This window comes from Lepisma saccharinum, chromosome 26 (genome assembly GCF_977018435.1).
Source record: "Lepisma saccharinum chromosome 26, izLepSacc3.1, whole genome shotgun sequence".
Classification (NCBI taxonomy): Eukaryota; Metazoa; Arthropoda; class Insecta; order Zygentoma; family Lepismatidae; genus Lepisma; species Lepisma saccharinum.
In genome coordinates, this window is record NC_139254.1 from 53707778 (window position 1) to 53725571 (window position 17794).

Below are 17794 nucleotides of genomic sequence, written 5' to 3' on the forward strand. Positions count from 1 at the left end.
CACAAGAGGATATTCTTCTCTTGGTCCACATAGCAACATGTGACTCATTGAATAGGTATGATGTCACTAGCTCTTCATTAGCATAGCATCAGCATTATGACCTACAACTAAGAAAGCCATTTCTTGAACCTGGATTATACTGTGCATTATACATGAGATAAAACTTTTTCTCACTTTTGCCCATCAAAAAGCAGGATGCGCATTATACATGCATATGTACGGTATTTCAGCATTTTTCTGACATATTTTTAATTTTTAATTACATATTTCCCAATGTTTATGACATAATTACATACATATTTTACAGTTTTATAGGACAAAAAGTCCCGGGCCCTAGTGATAGCACCTGCAAATAATTTCACTACAAACATGGTACGCTTAAGTGTAGCACACTTGAGAGTGGGAGAGTCGATTGAATACAAGCAAGTATAAGTGGTCCATGCAGGACTCTTAATAAGTACCAATCTTATAAAAAGAATAATAATGAACATGCATTTTTCGATAGACAAAGACATGACATTTTGTCACATCACACTCAAAAGTCATCTCCAAATTCAACAGGTGAAAGTCAGCCTTTTTTCTCATGTCTGGTGCTTGCGAATCTACATGAGCTAAGTTACAATATTGCTGTGTGACCCAAACCAGTGGTCGGAAGTAGAATGCGGCACTAAATTTTTAAAATTGTAGCCGTAGCTGTAGCGAAGCTACAAAATTCATGTAGATTCTAGCGAAAATTTCGCTACAGCTACATTTCTTCCTGGCAGTTTGAGGCAGGCCCACACTCAAGATGGGGCAGGGGGCCATGCTCCCCCTTGAGCCATGAAAATGTTTAATTTGAACGTATAAAAACCTACAAAAATTACATTGACGGTTTTTCAAATTTTGCATGAATTTCGATTTTGTCCTTGCACAAATGAAAAGCTTGTTTCTGGACATAGGAAGGCTTTAGAAGTCTGCAGTCTGCAATATTGGGCTATTTTAGTTCTATAACCATTGATGCAAGGCTATCAGACGTTCCGATTTAGTCGGGACAGTCCATTCCTTTTAATCCACGTCTCAATCTTTTCGCCTCGGCTCGCTCACAAATGTTTCACATAATTAGAATAGAGGGGAATTTTCTATACTCTTTACATTATGGAAGAAAAGCTCCTCAATGACTGCAATACAAAACCAACCGTATAAGGGTCATTTATCTCTCCACCCACACCGCAAGGTCTGTGATCCCTTTTCGCCACCACTGAGCAGAAGGATAAAAAAAAACTTTGATTTATTTCTCCAACATCAGGGTTTTTCTGCAACTGATGTCCATTCTGCCACTCAATGGCTTGGGTTAATTAATATTATGTAAATAGGAGAATCCACTTCACAGCAGAATCATTGCTAGATTTCTGGGGCAAATAATTGCCTGAAGTACTTTTAACATATATGTATTGTTATTTGTCCAAAACACTCAAGAAATTAAGTACATTTTTATTTACGAAATTCTGTCAATCGGAATTTGTTTTACAGCAACTTTTCTTTTTTTCTACTTGCAATTGTCTTGAACATAAATACACAGTGGTGTGACCGTACAACAGACAACTTTCACAACATGAAGGCCAAAAAATTCGATACTACGAGCCGTTGATAATGACATTTTCTATCCCACATGTATGCATTCCCATCTAATAGCTTCTTGGTTGCCACTGGCATTTATTTTTACTGTCGAATAAGATTCTAAAAGCGAAAACATGCCCTGGAAACAATATTATGCCAGCAGACACACTGCCAGGGTGAAGTCACTTAGCCGCTTCCTTCAGATAATTTATTTACAGAGTTTGCACTGACTCCAAAGTCCTTGACAACTGGAGGAGTCAGGAAAACAAGGCTAGGACTGAGGTCATTTGAAACAAATTATTTTTTAAGAAAGCTTTCAAAATCTGGAAAAGTCAGTAAAATTAAATGATTTTTGCTTGGAAGAATTTGTAACCGGAAACACGTTTCATTTTATCTTCCCAACAATCTTCCTTTTTGGGTAATATTGCTTACAAAAAGGTTCTTTCATTTTATTTTTCAATTATTTTCACAAATGTTCAAGAAACGTGATTCATTTGATTAACTTACAAAGTTGAAGTTAACTCTTATTTTTTTGAATGTTAAATCATTACACAGTTACGTAAAATACCTGGAAAAGTCAGGGACTTTGCAAAGTGGGTGTGAACCCTCTTCTATCAACCCCATACACATATGTTCCTTTTCGTAGGCTATTTGAGTTGTTTGCATTATGCACACATGTAGTCTACCCCTATCATACATTTTTTCCCTTCTCTGACAGAAACAAATGTCAGTGTTAACAGCAAATTGGTTGTCACGTGGTTGCATACATATAGGTTAGAAAATGCTGTTCTTCAACATCTTGTAACAAAATGAGCAAATTTCTCTATCCACTCTCTCCTATACCCCCCAAAGACCCCCCCCCCCCCACCACACAGATATATATACAGTGTATAATATAAGATACAATTTATTTAAAATTGGCCTATGGGTCTGCCTCCTCTCAAAAAAATCCTGGGTACGGGCCTGGTTTTAGGTAAATCTTAAGTGTGACAACAGTCTCAAAAGATTGTCAACAATGACGCTTTGCTTACTTGTGCATGATGTTCATAATGAGTAAGATAATGACACAGGAGAAAGATATTCTGATATCCCAGATTATGGATAGCTGCGTAAATTATTTCATTAGTATCTGAATGAAAAATACTATCTTCATATTCGCCATTAAAAATTAAATTATTATTCTCAATAAAAGTATGTTGATACACAAATATAAATACTCTTACCAAATTGTATTTACGTATAGTCATAAATAATAACTTGGTAGCATCCTTATTGCAATACTCACAATATAAAATTTGAATTGATATGCCACTTATATAGGCACATTATCATTCTCAAACACTATATTAAAAATAACTCAATGCTATCAAAATATATCGAATGACAGGTCTCATGAAAATAAGAAAACGGAATAAACTAGTAAGTACAATTGCTAAGGGCATCTTTCGAATATCAATATGGTTGTTTATTTTTTATTTATGTAAAAGTAGCATAGGAAGCTACCTTTTGGTAAATGTAGCTGTAGCTGAAGCGAAGCTACATTTTTGGGCGAGTAGCGGAAATTGTAGTGAAGCTACTTTTAAAATGTAGTGTTTTGATAAGTGAGTAAAATCCTAATATAAATTACGACATTTTTTATAGATTTGGTTCCAGACTTCACATAGCATGAAATATTTTTTTCTAAATATGCAAATATAGGAAATACTCACCTGTGTAACCAGGAAAGCAGGAACACGAGAAACCATTCACACCATCTATGCATGTACCATTATTATGGCATGGATCGGATGCACACTCGTTTACATTTTGTTCACAAAAATCTCCTAAAATGCAAAAGAAATTTACTTTTTAGAAAAGCATTTTACAAGCTTAAAGATACTGCAAATTAAACTCAATCAAGAAACATTAAAAATGCAAATGCATGACTGACATATTAATCATGTAAATAACCCCCAACCCATGCCTCGACAGCCCTCAAAAGGGCCTTGGCCTATCTCTCGATTGCCAATCTCCCTCCCAAAATCCTACCTAGAGGTGCGGAGATCTTCAACCAGAAGTGGGGTGACATGGGGTTAGCACGTCGAACTCCAAGCTGTTGGAGATTTCTGACACCAGGTTACGCTACTCACTCGTAGCTCCCCAATTTCCTCACAATGGTGGGTTGCCACCAGCCCTATACACAGGCCGAGAACCCGTGGTGTAAACAGTTGGAGCACAAAGCACAGTGCCTTAGACTGCACGGCCACAGAGGAGAACAATTATGTAAATGGGTTTCACAATTCACATGACATGGGTGAGTGCACTGTTGTCATGTTTGTGACAAAAATCCGATTTCCCCAGCTAGCAGCTTGGTTCCAGCCACTAGACGGGTCGTGTTAAAGTGGCACAGTAATGAAATAAAGGTTTGATTAATTTATTGATTTGCTTTATTTTACTTTGCTTTTGTGCCACTTTTGGCTAATTTGCAAAGATGGGGATGAGTGATGATATGCTGAAATTGACGAATGGACACTCACAAACATCTATGCCTAGGCAAATGAAATGAAGGCATTGTATATATTAACACTGGCAATAATAGCATAAAAGCAATAAACTATTACAAGAGTCAAATGAAAGCCTTAAAAGTCCAATAACAATTGTATGGCAAGACTGTCTACAGTTCAGATTTACATAAGGTACCAACTGTTTTTTTAAATCAACCTCATGGCTGCACCACTAATCAAGTGAGCTTCAAAACGCTAATTTTGGTATTTTAAAGATAGCACCTCCTATACACACTTGCACTAGTGAAGAGGGGTGGTTTCTTGCTAAACTTACAGAAATTTCGAGACAAATGAAAAATTCAATATCTCTGTGCCTGCTCACCACACCAGCAAGTTTACTAATGGAGGAGAAAGGTCGACAATGGCCTCAGTTCGGAGGCAGATGGGTGGAAAGACCTTCGCAGTGGCTCATATGTGACTGCATGTGGACCCCAAAGACTTATTCTTTTAAGGTATACAGGCACTAACTCAAAGTTGAAATATATGTAGATCAGCAATAGATCTGTGCTGCAGCAAATGTTTGCAACACTACATGCAGAAATCTACTAGATAAGAAACAAAACCAAATTAAGATTTTTCATTTGACTCTTCCTTGTATGAGGACCATCTATCCTGTATTACTGACTTTTTTTTAACTAGTTAAACTGCGCATGCTATGCATCCTATCTTAGCCCTGCAGGTTTATACAATTGGGTAACTTTACTCAAAAAACAGAAATGTATTACCATTACTTTGCTTCTGAAAGTAACATGTTATGGTGACTGTTACTTTCTCATACAATAAAGACATTTAACGGTTTGCACAATTATCATATCCATTTTCTGCGGCCCATGTTTTTCCAGTTCAAATTTACATTCACAAGTTTAAAACAACACATCAAGACATGTTTCATCCTGGGAAGTCAAATTCTCCACATCTGAATTTATTGAGGTATTGCAGGTAATGAAGTACACTTAGATAATTTTGATTACTAATGCAAGTACCAAAATGGCTGCGGTGGCTCAGTCGGTAACGCGTCTGACTACCATGCTAAAGGTCCCGGGTTCGATCCCCAGCCGGTTCAAATCCGGGAACTTTTCTAACGTTGGAAGCGGCCCCGGCACCCACCCAGCGTCGAATAACATGGGTACCTGGGGGAAACCCTGGGGGGTAAAGGCAGTCAGGGGCGTAATGCTGATCACATCACCCCCACTCACGACCAGATCAAGAAAGTGTGGGGCGTTACCCTCACACACCCTATATGCCTTCATGGCGTGGTGCTATGCACACGGGAGCACTTTACCTTTTTTTTTTTTTTTTTTTTTTTAATGGAAGTATCAAAAACGTAACACACAATTGACATATGACTTGTGCTACGTTGCTTCTCAATCATGCTGATGTACACTTTGCAACATCTTATTTGACCGCCCCGAAAGAATTCTAAGTCCCGAATTCGTAAATTTAGCAACATTGCACTTCGGCTCCAAGTGAGAGTAGCCAACTTTGAGTTGGTCCTTCCACTAGACGAAAAACGCTGCAGTGAGAGGTTTTTAATTTCGCACTTTCCATGAACTTAGAAACTATAAACTGCTATTATAATACACAATCAAACAGAAATAATAAATTGGAAAAAGAACCTTGAGGAATTTTTACGATTCTGCTTGCTCGACATGAAATTAGAGGGGTTTGAAACACTGAATACAGTTTATCTCCACCTGGAGGATATCGCCATCAAGTTTGTGCAGAAAGAAGCAAATTTGTGAGGAGTATATGCGACAATTTATTTACAATAGCTTGCATAATATCGAACAATTCTCAAAAAATAATATTTTTCACGACTTGTCGACAAAATGTGCTTGGAACACAAGAAGGTGGGAGTCTTCATAAACGTCAACATGTTTTTAAGGGTACTACGTCATGAAGTTAACGTAGAGCAGTTGGTTACAGCCTGCTTTCCTTATTTTTCATCAAGTGTGAAAGGTCGCGGGTTCAAATCCCACCCTCTCCTCTATATATTTCAGAACAGAGACCATTGATATCAGAATATTTAAAAAATGAATCCGATGCACATTTGCACACTGCGCATATTTGCCCTTAGAAGTTGCAGATTTCCAGTTTTTAGAGTTAAAACTTTTTTTTTAGTTATTGTTCATATGTTGTGTTAACACACACATCATGATTAATTCACAAATCACATATATGTATTCAGGATGCAAAATGTAATGTTATTTAAGTTATGTATTGTTTGTTCTTTACTGACACCTAAAATATTGATTATTTGATTTTGATATACTAAAACAAAAATATACAGTTATGTTAAGTAGTGATGTAGTGCATTACTGTAACGAATGAGAGTGTTTAATAATTTCAAATTGCTAAGATTGGTAATTTTATGTCCGTTCCTTCGTAATGACTGTTGTCAATCCCCTCACCACCATCTAACCATGCATCTAAAAGTAATAGTAAATCGCCAATTAACATAAGTAAATGGTTATTGCTCACTCGTCTTGAGATCGTTCGCTGCTGGACGGCGTAGGTTCGAATCCGGCTCTGGTCGGAATTTATTCGGCCTACGTATAGGGCCGGTGGAAACACACCATCGTGAGGAAATTGGAGAGCTTCAAATGAGTAAGCGTAATCCGGTCCCGGAAACCTACTATAACGGCTGGGGATACATCGGGCTGAACCCCCGACTATTCCAATACTGGTTGCAGATCTCCATGCTTACAGGTGACGAAGGAAAGCGTGGGAGGGAGACTGGCAGTCGGTAGGTAAGCCAAGGCCCTTCCGGGCTGTTGCGCAAAGGATTATTATAATTAGTAATTAGGGTCCGGAAGTTGATGAAAAATTAACTTTTTTCTGACCCTTAAAACAATGCCAAACCTGATATCATGTCTGTTTCCCTTCAGTTAGAGCCTGAAAACACTTTCCATTTTACATTTTGCATTTCAGCCTTTTTTGGCTTTTAGTTTATTTTTCAGTATTCTTAACAGTTAATGTTGCATTTTTTACTTATTTTTGAGGTTTATTTTTCTCCTCCCCTGTTGTTTCGTGCATTTTAAATGCATTTACTAGTAAAACTTTCATATTGAGATTTCTTGAGATGGTCCTTTTAGCAAATTCACTATGAATCGAAAATACAGTCAATGGAAAAGCATAATATCATTCTTAACTGAAATGTTTGGCAATAGATTAAAATACTTTGTGTGAAGATTACTTTGAGGTTCTTTTTCTGGACATTATCGCTTTAATCTGTGGTTTTAAAGTAAAATTAGTCAGAGTATTAAATGAAATTATACTCTGGCGTACGAGAAGCAGAACTGTATTTTCGGATGCTGGCTGACTACAGTATCTTAGAATGCCCACTCTGAAAGGAGATGTATTGGTTGATTTGGTGTTTTAAGTCAACTTTATGCACAGTAAAGCTAATCGGGACTGGACCTACAGTTTAAAGTGGGATCCGAACTACTGTGCAATGAGCCTCCATCTGAAATTAAAACGGTGACACCTTGATTACAACATGCTGTTTAACAGCATGTATTAATGATATATTAATTCTTAATGTGTGATAACATAGCTTTTGACAGCTAAATGAAAAGAAAGTTCTTGCCAAAAATCCTGCCAATCACTGAAAAATCAAGAAGATGTATAGACACATTTCTGAGGTATGCATTGCATATTTATTTAGAGTGATTTAATATAATCTTATATTGCATTATTACAACACTTCGTACTCGGTAAATAACAATAATAAAAAAAAGAATCAGGAGTGGGTGAGATTTGAACCTACGATGTTTCATTCTTGACGAAAAAGCAAAACGAGATGACTGTTTAACCAACTGCTCCAAGTGATTGCTAATGAAAGCCTGTAAAAGTAATTAATCTAAGTTGAAATAAAATTTTGCCGGAGTTCCGAACCATGTTTGGCCACAGATGAGGGAAAAGACGCACTTTGTAGAACCGTCCGGTATTGTGCAATTTTTCTTTACTGTAATTTTGCCTAAAATCGAGAGAAATTTGCTTCATTGCATTGATATGTGATTTCAATTCTCTCCAGGTCGTGGAGAACGAGTTCAGTGTTTCTAATTGCACATAAATTCCCCTATTTTCTATTTCAGAACGAATAGTCTTTAAAAAAAATCAACATTTCTATTTCCAATTTACGATTTTTGTTTAATTGTGAAAGCAAAACTGTTGCTAAGTTGGATACTATTTGTGGACTCTGAAGTGCTATGTTGCCAAATTCATGACTTTGAATTTTTTCAGGGCGGTCAATTAAGATGTTGCGAAGAGTACAGTAAGTCACAAACTACAGCTTAAACATGCATACAATCAAACACCAACAAAGACTATATTTTTATTTTGTTGTGTGCTAAAACTTCTCTATTGATAGCACTACTTAGGTACTGCTTAAAATTCAAATAATACACAAGAATGACTTTGTAAATAACAATAATTAAATAAATTGAAATATTCACCTAGAAATCCCTCAGCACACGTGCAGTTGAATGAAGCCACACCATCGATGCATGTCCCACCATTCGAACACGGTGAAGACCAGCATTCATCCCAGTTTGTTTGGCACTGCATTCCAGTATATCCATTTATGCAGTAACAGGAGTATGAACTGAAATACATACTTCCAATAGAATTTGTAAACATTTTTACCAAGATGTTTTATAATATGCACAATATAATCCATATTGGTAAATGGATTTAAAGAAATGTATAAGAATTTTTAGTAAATTATTGTATATTTTGCCAAACTGTATAATCACCACTAACCCAAGCACATAGTTATAACTAGAGCTAGGATTTGTATGTAATTACATATTCTATTCCTTTCTAGATACATACCTTCAACATGAAAATGTCAACAAATGATGTAACTGACATCATTTTGCATAAGTTTTATGTTACATATTTTACTTATTTGCCAATTTGCTTTACATAAAACAACATATTTTGGCATTTTTTTCTTATCTTGATCCTTTTTCCTATATTTTTGAAATCTGAAACACGATGAAGAAAATTTGGATCTCATGTGATGTCATATTTTCTACTCAATCAGATGCATAGTGCTAATGGTCACCTAAAATTGACTGCCAAGTCGAAAGACAGGCTGAAGAAGAAAAAAATACTGGAACTGTTGTTTATCAAAAGATGCTGGAGTTCTCTCCCCTCCCCTTTCTGGTTACATATTTTCGTTTTGCTTTTAGGTTTAGGCAAAGCACCTAGAACCTTGGTATTGGTGGACAAGAAAGCTACTTTCCTGTATGTAGCGAGTTACACAATATGTTCCCTTGCACAAAAAAGCACAAAAGTAGCTATATTTTCATTTGGTTGTTGTTTCTGTAGATGCTTTTTTTGACAATTTGTTTCGAAAGCTACAGAAAGCTCTCGTACAAATTTGCATATTCTACAATAATCTGCAATGTGAAAAGTAATTAATATCTCATAAAATTGGTTTCTTAAATATGTGCACATTGCTGTGTTTTTTTGAGTTCTTAAATTTGATACAAATTTTAATTTGAACAACTTATATCTTTAAAATTATGTTGAATATGTTCAAATAAAATAAATGTCTAGCAGAATTATTGAAATTGCTTGCATACTTATTTATTTATTGCAATTTCCAGTACAGCAGAAGCCATTTTAAACCGGAAAGACACAATAGTAAAACAGTACCCTAGTGTTAAAAAGAACACATGAAACAAGATATAATAAAATAAACAAAATATAAACATAAATATAAACATAAGCAAGCCAAGACAGTACCAAGGTAAATAGATGGTATGATCCATATTTTCATGTGACATCCCAACTTTAAAATATGTCACTGATATATTATACTTTTATGAAAGGACACGTAAATGTTGTGTTATTATATGTAATATTGCACCCTGTTTGTAATGTATATCTTTTGTTTAATGTTTATTGTATTTTATGCTCTGTTATGAGTAGTTTAATGTATCTTCATGTTTGCGAGAGTGCACTATACAAATTTGTATTTCTAAAGATGTATAGATGTCAGTTTTGTTGATAGTATCCTTTTGTAGATAGTGAGTGATTCATCTGTACTTTAATCTGTGTTCTCGAAAATAGTATAAAAGCGAGGATATCGCGTAAGAAATATCACACACTTTCGCCACGGATCGACGAAGCTTTTAAACTTAAAAGGAACTCCTCGGTGTTGTGCATACATCTTGGTATGGTAGTTCGGGGCGCAAGCTAGGCCTATGTGATCATAGGTACGCCGATAGCCATGCATTGATGCTATGCACAATACTGCAACCATTCTACGTTAAATAATAAAACTAGCCTAAGGATTAATTTGGAAATAAAAGGCTAAAGAGCAAATATTGGCTCAATTATCATTGCATATCTCTTGGTGTGGTAGTTCGGGGGCGCAAGCTACGTCTATGTGATCATAGGCATGCCGATAGCCTCGGCTTTTCAAGGGCCAGGCTGAGCATTGGTTTTGAGCAAACCAGTTAGAGTTCAAGTCCTTTTTGATTTCTGCCGTAGTTTGCGCAAACAATATGCTTCAGAAGAGGCCAAAGAGAGGCAGCTGACAGCAGTGAGATCTCGCCAATACTTAAAGCAGGCCGGTACGAGCATGGAGGAATATGCCTGGTCTATTTACTCAGCCTACCGCAATCTGTCTGCCCGTTAGATAGAACCTGAGATTGTGAATTTATTCATCTCCTAGCTTCCATATAGAGCCCGCAATTTGAGTTTGGCTATTCTCCTCGAACTGTACGACAACTAGCCGACTTTCTGAAAAGATTCGAGGTATTTGAGGAGCAGGACAGTTGGAAGCCTGCATGGAATAGAGAAGGTGCTGGTCAGGGAAATGCTCCTAGAAAAAATAGGATTGGAAACCAACAACCCCGGGTCAGACAAGTTACGCAGAACCATAGAAATGGTTATTCCAATTACAACAGGCGGCGTAATCCTCCTAGAAGGGATGGCAGGAACAACTACGCACATGGGCCGCATCATTCCAGATCTTATCCAGAAGACCATTCCCGTGACTCTTCACGTAATGTCTCTGAACCAAGTAACTTCAGAGCGACGGTGCCTCCGTTTGAACCTTCTGCTTCACGTTTGACGAACGAGCAACGTCAAAGCATTGACATAACAAGGGCACCATCGACTAGTGCTAATCCGAGTGGTATGCAGTCAGATTTAGCGTCGCCCAACGTGAATTCTTCGTTCCCGATCACGGTTGGGCTAAAATCTTGGATTTCTCTGGGAACAGATGATAGTTTTATAAATAGTGAAGATAATCATCTTTTTGTTGTGCTGACTCTCAATGAAGGAGAACAAAGTTTAGATAGAGCACTACAACAGGCAGTTAGAAAGGAAAATGTACCCAGGGCTCCGTTAATTAAAGCAACTGTAACAGGCGTTGATTTCATTTGTGTACTTGACACTGGCAGCAAATGTAATCTCATGAGCTACGCCATTTGGAAGAAGATTAAAGACAAGCTGCCGTCATTGCAGTTACAACCATGTCCAGATGTTAGGCTGACTGATTTCACTGGGAGAAACAAAACTAGAGTTGTGGGATGTAGACAAGTATATCTGGAAATTGCTGGAAGAAATTTATTGGAGGACATGTTTGTCTTGATAGGTTTCGAAGCTGACTTTATTTTGGGCTACCCATTCCTCAGGAAATATGAAGCAGGAATTGACCTACAGCGCGAGAAGTTATCCCTCCCCGTAGACGGAGTTCCGGTAGAGCAGGACCTCGTGAATAATGGATCTTCGACAGGGACTTATGTAAGAAAAGTCCGTGAAGATTCCCATGTCGATCAGTGGACGGCTAGTCCTGACGACATTCTTCAGAAGGTCAATGCGAATGAGTTTTTATGTGAAAGGGGTAGAAGCCAATTGAAAGAAGTCTTATTGAAGCATAGAGATGTATTTTCCGAGAGACCAGGTACTATTAAAAACTTCCAGTGTGAGATTGAACTCACCACCACAGAACCTGTGTATCGATCTCCATATCCCATACCTATAGCCTAAAGAAAGCTCCTGAATGAAGAACTGATAAAGTGAAACAATGAGATGTTACTGTGCCTTGATATTCATCTTGTATGAGCACCTTAATTGTTGATAAGCCTGATGGTAACATACGCCTGCAGTCGTCTTGCTGATTAATTATTCTATTTCTGAAACAACTGGATATTCGCCTGCTGAACTATTCTCCAATCATCCTATACCCAGAGAGATCCTAACACATTTCAATTGACCCGAACGGGAAGAAGCCCAACCGGATTGGAAGTCCAAATTATTCTTAGCCCAAGTCAGGGAGAAGAAGAAACTTTCGAAGAATATAAAACAGAAGGGAAACGCCAAGACAGTGACAGTTGGAGACTTTGTGATGGTTAAAAACCATTCCTTAAGCTCCTCACTAGATAGAACCATTCGAAAGTTATTTATGTTGTGGATAGGACCTTATCTAGTGGACAAAGTGGAAAATAATGTTGTGACATTGCTAATTCCAAGGACTAAAGAATTATATGGTAAGGTTAACTAGGATAACCTAAAACTGGTGCGTTTTTTGGAGGATAAAAACAAAGAGTTTGTACTTTAAAACTAAGTTTCCTCCAGGTAGATAACTTCCTTCCTGAAACTTAGTTTCCGAAAGGAAGGGGCAGATGATATGATCCATATTTTTATGTGACATCACAACTTTAACCTTTTGGATCCCAAGCGTCTCGATTGAGATACCTAAAAGTAACCCTCACGGTCCCAAGCGTCTCGATCGAGACGCTGTGTCAAGGTCGTAGTTTTTACGTTATAACTTTTCTATTTTTGGCTAGAATTTCGATTTTTTTTATATTGTTCCTAACACATGTATTTAACAGAAATGTTTCTTGCACCTTTTTTTTTTCTTCATGAAAATGGAGGTGAAAGGCGGGAAAAGGGACTTCTGTTTTGCGTCTCTTTTCAAGGGAAAATATAAATTTCAAACATTTCAACAATTTTTAAAATTAATTTTTGGGAGTTTTCTCCCTTCCCCCTCCATATATACGCCAAATTTGCATAAATTTTGCATTTTGTGCATTTTGACATTTTTTCGGGGGGGCGGGGGGAAACGCCATTTTTTTTTAAAAAAGTATTTTTGAGGGGATTTACCCCCTTTCCCCCTCCATATGTACACCGAATGTGCATAAATTATATATCGTCTGAATCTGTGATTCATTCTGCGTACAACGGTATATCTTTCATATCTCTTGGGCATTTAGTTTTTGAGCTATAGTCATTTCAAGGTACCGCTGCATTTTGAAGCTTGAATCAGTGGCGTGCCTACCATTCCTTTTGGGATGTACAACTCAAGTTACATTGGTCATATGATAATAATGCAAATATTTTTGTGTTCCTTACATGTCAGCGATCATTTTCATGTGCATGTCGACACTGTCATGTACTTTTTTCGAGGGGGCGGGAGGAGGGCGAAACCCCATTTTTTTTAAAAAAATAAGTATTTTCAGGGGATTTCCCCCCTTTCCCCCTCCATATATACGCCGAATTTGCATAAATTTTATATAGTCTGAATCTCTGGTTCATTCCGCGTACAACGGTATATCACTCATCTCTCTAGGGCAATTAGTCTCCGATCTACACTCTTTTAATTGAAACTCTGCATTTTGCTCAAAATCGGCTCGGGACCGTGAGGCTTACTTGTGAAAATGGCCTTGGGACTCAAAAGGTTAAAATATGTCACTGATATATTATACTTTTATGAAAGGACACGTAAATGTTGTGTTATTATATGTAATATTGCACCCTGTTTGTAATGTATATCTTTTGTTTAATGTTTATTGTATTTTATGCTCTGTTATGAGTAGTTTAATGTATCTTCATGTTTGCGAGAGTGCACTATACGAATTTGTATTTCTAAAGATGTATAGATGTCAGTTTTGTTGATAGTATCCTTTTGTAGATAGTGAGTGATTCATCTGTACTTTAATCTGGGTTCTCGAAAATAGTATAAAAGCGAGGATATCGCCTAAGAAATATCACACTTTTTCGCCACGGATCGACGAAGCTTTTAAACTTAAAAGGAACTCCTCGGTGTTGTGCATACATCTTGGTATGGTACGCCGATAGCTATGCATTGATGCTATGCACAATACTGCAACCATTCTACGTTAAATAATAAACCTAGCCTAAGGATTAATTTGGAAATAAAAGGCTAAAGAGCAAATATTGGATCAGTTATCATTGCATATCTCTTGGTGTGGTAGTTCGGGGTGCAAGCTAGGTCTATGTGATCATAGGCTTGCCGATAGCCACGCATTGAGTTTATGCATTTTAGTTGAGTCAATTCATCGACAAAGCGAAATCCTCGCCTTCATCTCAAGTATATTTGCATTATAATTGCAATAAATAAAGAATAAAACCTTTCAGTTTATACATACTGCAGTAATGTGGTTTTATTTCTCTGTGCCGTGAATATTGTCCTTGCCTAACACTATCCCTGTGCCTGAGAGGAGTCTGTGTACTTCACCGAGTCTCATCGTTCACCGCTGAGTATTATTAAGTTAATATTAATAAATATAATAAATACGTTTAATAGTATAATAATACAGGCTCGAACATATCGCAGATTACTTTCACAATGCATTACTTACGTACATTTTTTTCTAAGTTGGTGATAAAAGACGAATATGAACTGAAAATATCTACTTGGTTTGAGTTGATATTGAATTGGTTCGGTAGCCTATGGAATAATGAATGTTGTATGAGTGATAGTCTGGGACTATACATTTAGCAACACATCCTTTTCATAATACATATTTAGGTACATATTTTATCAATTGTTGTTAGATATTTATGTACATATTTTGTACTTTGATATTACATAAAAATCCGGGCTCCAGTTATAACTGACTTCTAGGAGAGGACTCACAGAGGGGATGGAGGAAGCATTTTTCAGAAAAAAAAGTAGGAAAAAAAGATATAGTGGATCCCTGATGTTAAATTTTTACGTTTTCTGGTCCAAATGCATCAAAATTGCGATGCCTCCACATTGGCTGATACTAATGGTATCAGTATCAGAAAATATCAATTATTTTATTTGCCAATACTGACCGATACCTTTCCAGCATGTTGATTGTTCGCACAGACCTCAAAAATGCCAAGCAACACTTTTGTGGAGTCTAATTATCCTGAAACTTGTGCAAAATTAAGTTTCCATTGATTTTGCATCGATACTATGTGAAAACCCTGTATTCAGATGTAATATTTTTAATATTTTAATTTTCTGTATAATTTATAATTTAATATTCTTAAATAATATGTCACATTAACTGAGGAATAATCCTACTCCAATGGGAAAGGAGGCTATGGTTATGAACCAACCTGTTCATATCGTCCATGCAAATTCCATGCATACAAGGATTGCTTAGACAAGAAAAGCCACCAAGGACCACCCTGGCTACCATACATACAAGTATGGTGTGTGCTATCAGAATGTAGTGCTTCCATTTTACTACAAACATTCTGTTTTGCCATACCTGAAATAAAACAAAGAAAATGTCAGTATAAAATCCAACAGAGCCTTCAAAAACTAAAGTTTTTTTCTGAAATATTGAAACATTTTGAACTTTTGTTCCATGCTCCATTAGCTGTGGCAGCTACTGATATTTATTATAATGTTGCACAATAACTAAACATTTCCAAAGAAAAATCAATAAAATAGTCACTTTAGTTCATAATCCCTTTCTCATTTATGCATAGAAACATATTATTGTGTACATCACCAAAATAAGAAATCTCATCTTACTGCCATTTGCTAAAGAACACAACCAAGATATTACAGAATTTGGTGAATGGTTATGGCTACCCAAAATATGGTTCATTTAATTTTTAAAAAAACAAGTTTAATGTAGCTAGTTAATTTAAATTTGAAAATTAGTTTCAAGGAAACTAAAGGAAATAAGACAAGTGGACAAGGATGAGAAACCTGTTGCAAAGAAATTAATCTGTAATCCATTCCACAAGGGACTTTCATATAAAATTGCAATATTTTTTTAGATAATTTAACTTCAAAATTGTTTTTAAATAATAACAATCATCGTCATTATTAAAGCAGGCATGTTTTGGCCTCTTGGGCTGCTCTTACAACCAATCCTTGTCCATAGGAAAGTGACAAAGAGAATTTAAAAAAATAATACATGAAGAATGATAATACATTTAAAAATATATACAGTATGTAACATTGTTATTCGTACACATAGAATTTCCGAGGAAAAAATGTCATATCTACTAGTAAATATAATCATTTTCATATGTACCTGGAAATTAATGTTAATGAAGGTTTCACCAACAAATGTCAATAAAAATGTATGTTCAAAGTGTATAAACAGAGCATATAACTTGTGTGGAAAGAGAAAAACATGCTGTTTCATGCAACATTGTTATTCGTACAGGCAAGAGTTTCAATCTTCCTCGCATACAGCGCCACCGCAATTCGGGCGATTTCGTGCAGTTTGCAACTCCGTAACAAGTTTGAACATGCAGGCACGCTCCCCGTCAAGCAGAATGCTGGCGTAGGTATTGTTGTAGGCCTATCGTCTATCTATCAGAGTGTTCGAAATGGGCAAGGTGAAGGAACTTAATTCCGATCTGAATAATGCAAATTTAGAGAGAAAGGTTCAACACAGAATGTGCCAAGAAAACCAAAAGAGTCAAGGTTGAATAAACGTGATGAACGCTTTTTTTTAAAAAGAGGGTGAGAAACCCCCGACTAAGTGTTCCTCAATTACGACTGTTAGTAGAAAATGTTGCTGGCAAGATGATGTTCGATCAAACTGTCCGACGTGCCTTGTGGAAGCATGGATATCGTGGCGGAATACCACGAAAGAGGCCATACGTAAATAAGGTGAATCGCAGGAATAGACTTTCATTCGCGAAAGAGCAAATCCACAAGGACCAGGAATTTTGGGATAGTGTCATATGGTGAGACGAGTCCAAGATTAATATATACGGGTCAGATGGGATAAATAGGGTCTGGAAAAAATCAAATAAAGACAATGATCACATTAACACAGTTCCAACTGTTAAACACGGTGGTGGGTCATTAATGATTTGGGGCTGTATGTCGTCCAAAGGTGTTGGTACCATCCAGTTTATTGATGGTATCATGGATGCATATGTCTATTTGGACATATTGAAGAACAATGTAAAACAGAGTGCCCAAAAAATGGATATGTCGCCTATCTACAGATTACAACAAGACAATGACAGTAAGCATAAGGCGCGAGTTAACATGAATTGGCTTATATGGAATGTGCCTAAACTACTACAAACACCAGCTCAAAGTCCAGACTTAAATCCCATTGAGCATTTATGGGCAATTTTGAAGAGGCGAGTCCATAAAGCGGGCATCAAATCCAAACAAGAGTTGAAAACTGTTGCACAAGCCGAGTGGAATAAAATAAGCTCTGAAACATGTCGGAAACTGGTTAATTCTATGAAGAACAGGTGTCAAGCAGTAATTAAAGCCAAAGGATACGCATCAAAGTATTAGAACTGTCAGTCAGTTTGCTCTGAATATGTTTTTTCTTTTATATTATTAAGTGTACGAATAGAAAAGTTGTACAAAAAATGGCATGTTTCTCTTTCAGTTTCATTTACTTTATTATTGTCATTGGTTA

The 17794-nt window shown here is 36.6% G+C and overlaps 2 protein-coding genes across 2 annotated transcripts in view; one reads left to right on the forward strand and one right to left on the reverse strand.

Moving 5' to 3' along the window:
- Nucleotides 1–17794, forward strand: part of LOC145979329 (MKRN2 opposite strand protein) — a 398221-nt gene that overhangs the window by 261339 nt on the left and 119088 nt on the right. The gene's annotated exons all lie outside the window — the stretch shown is intronic.
- eys (eyes shut) overlaps nt 1–17794 on the reverse strand; it is a 154632-nt gene that overhangs the window by 128355 nt on the left and 8483 nt on the right. Inside the window, exons 2-4 of the mRNA XM_083112357.1 lie at nt 15498–15652; nt 8597–8745; nt 3306–3419 (exon numbers count right to left, since the gene is read on the reverse strand). Of these exons, the coding sequence (XP_082968483.1) occupies nt 3306–3419; nt 8597–8745; nt 15498–15637 (403 nt within the window). The 5' untranslated portion in view covers nt 15638–15652. The remainder of the gene's footprint in view (nt 1–3305; nt 3420–8596; nt 8746–15497; nt 15653–17794) is intronic.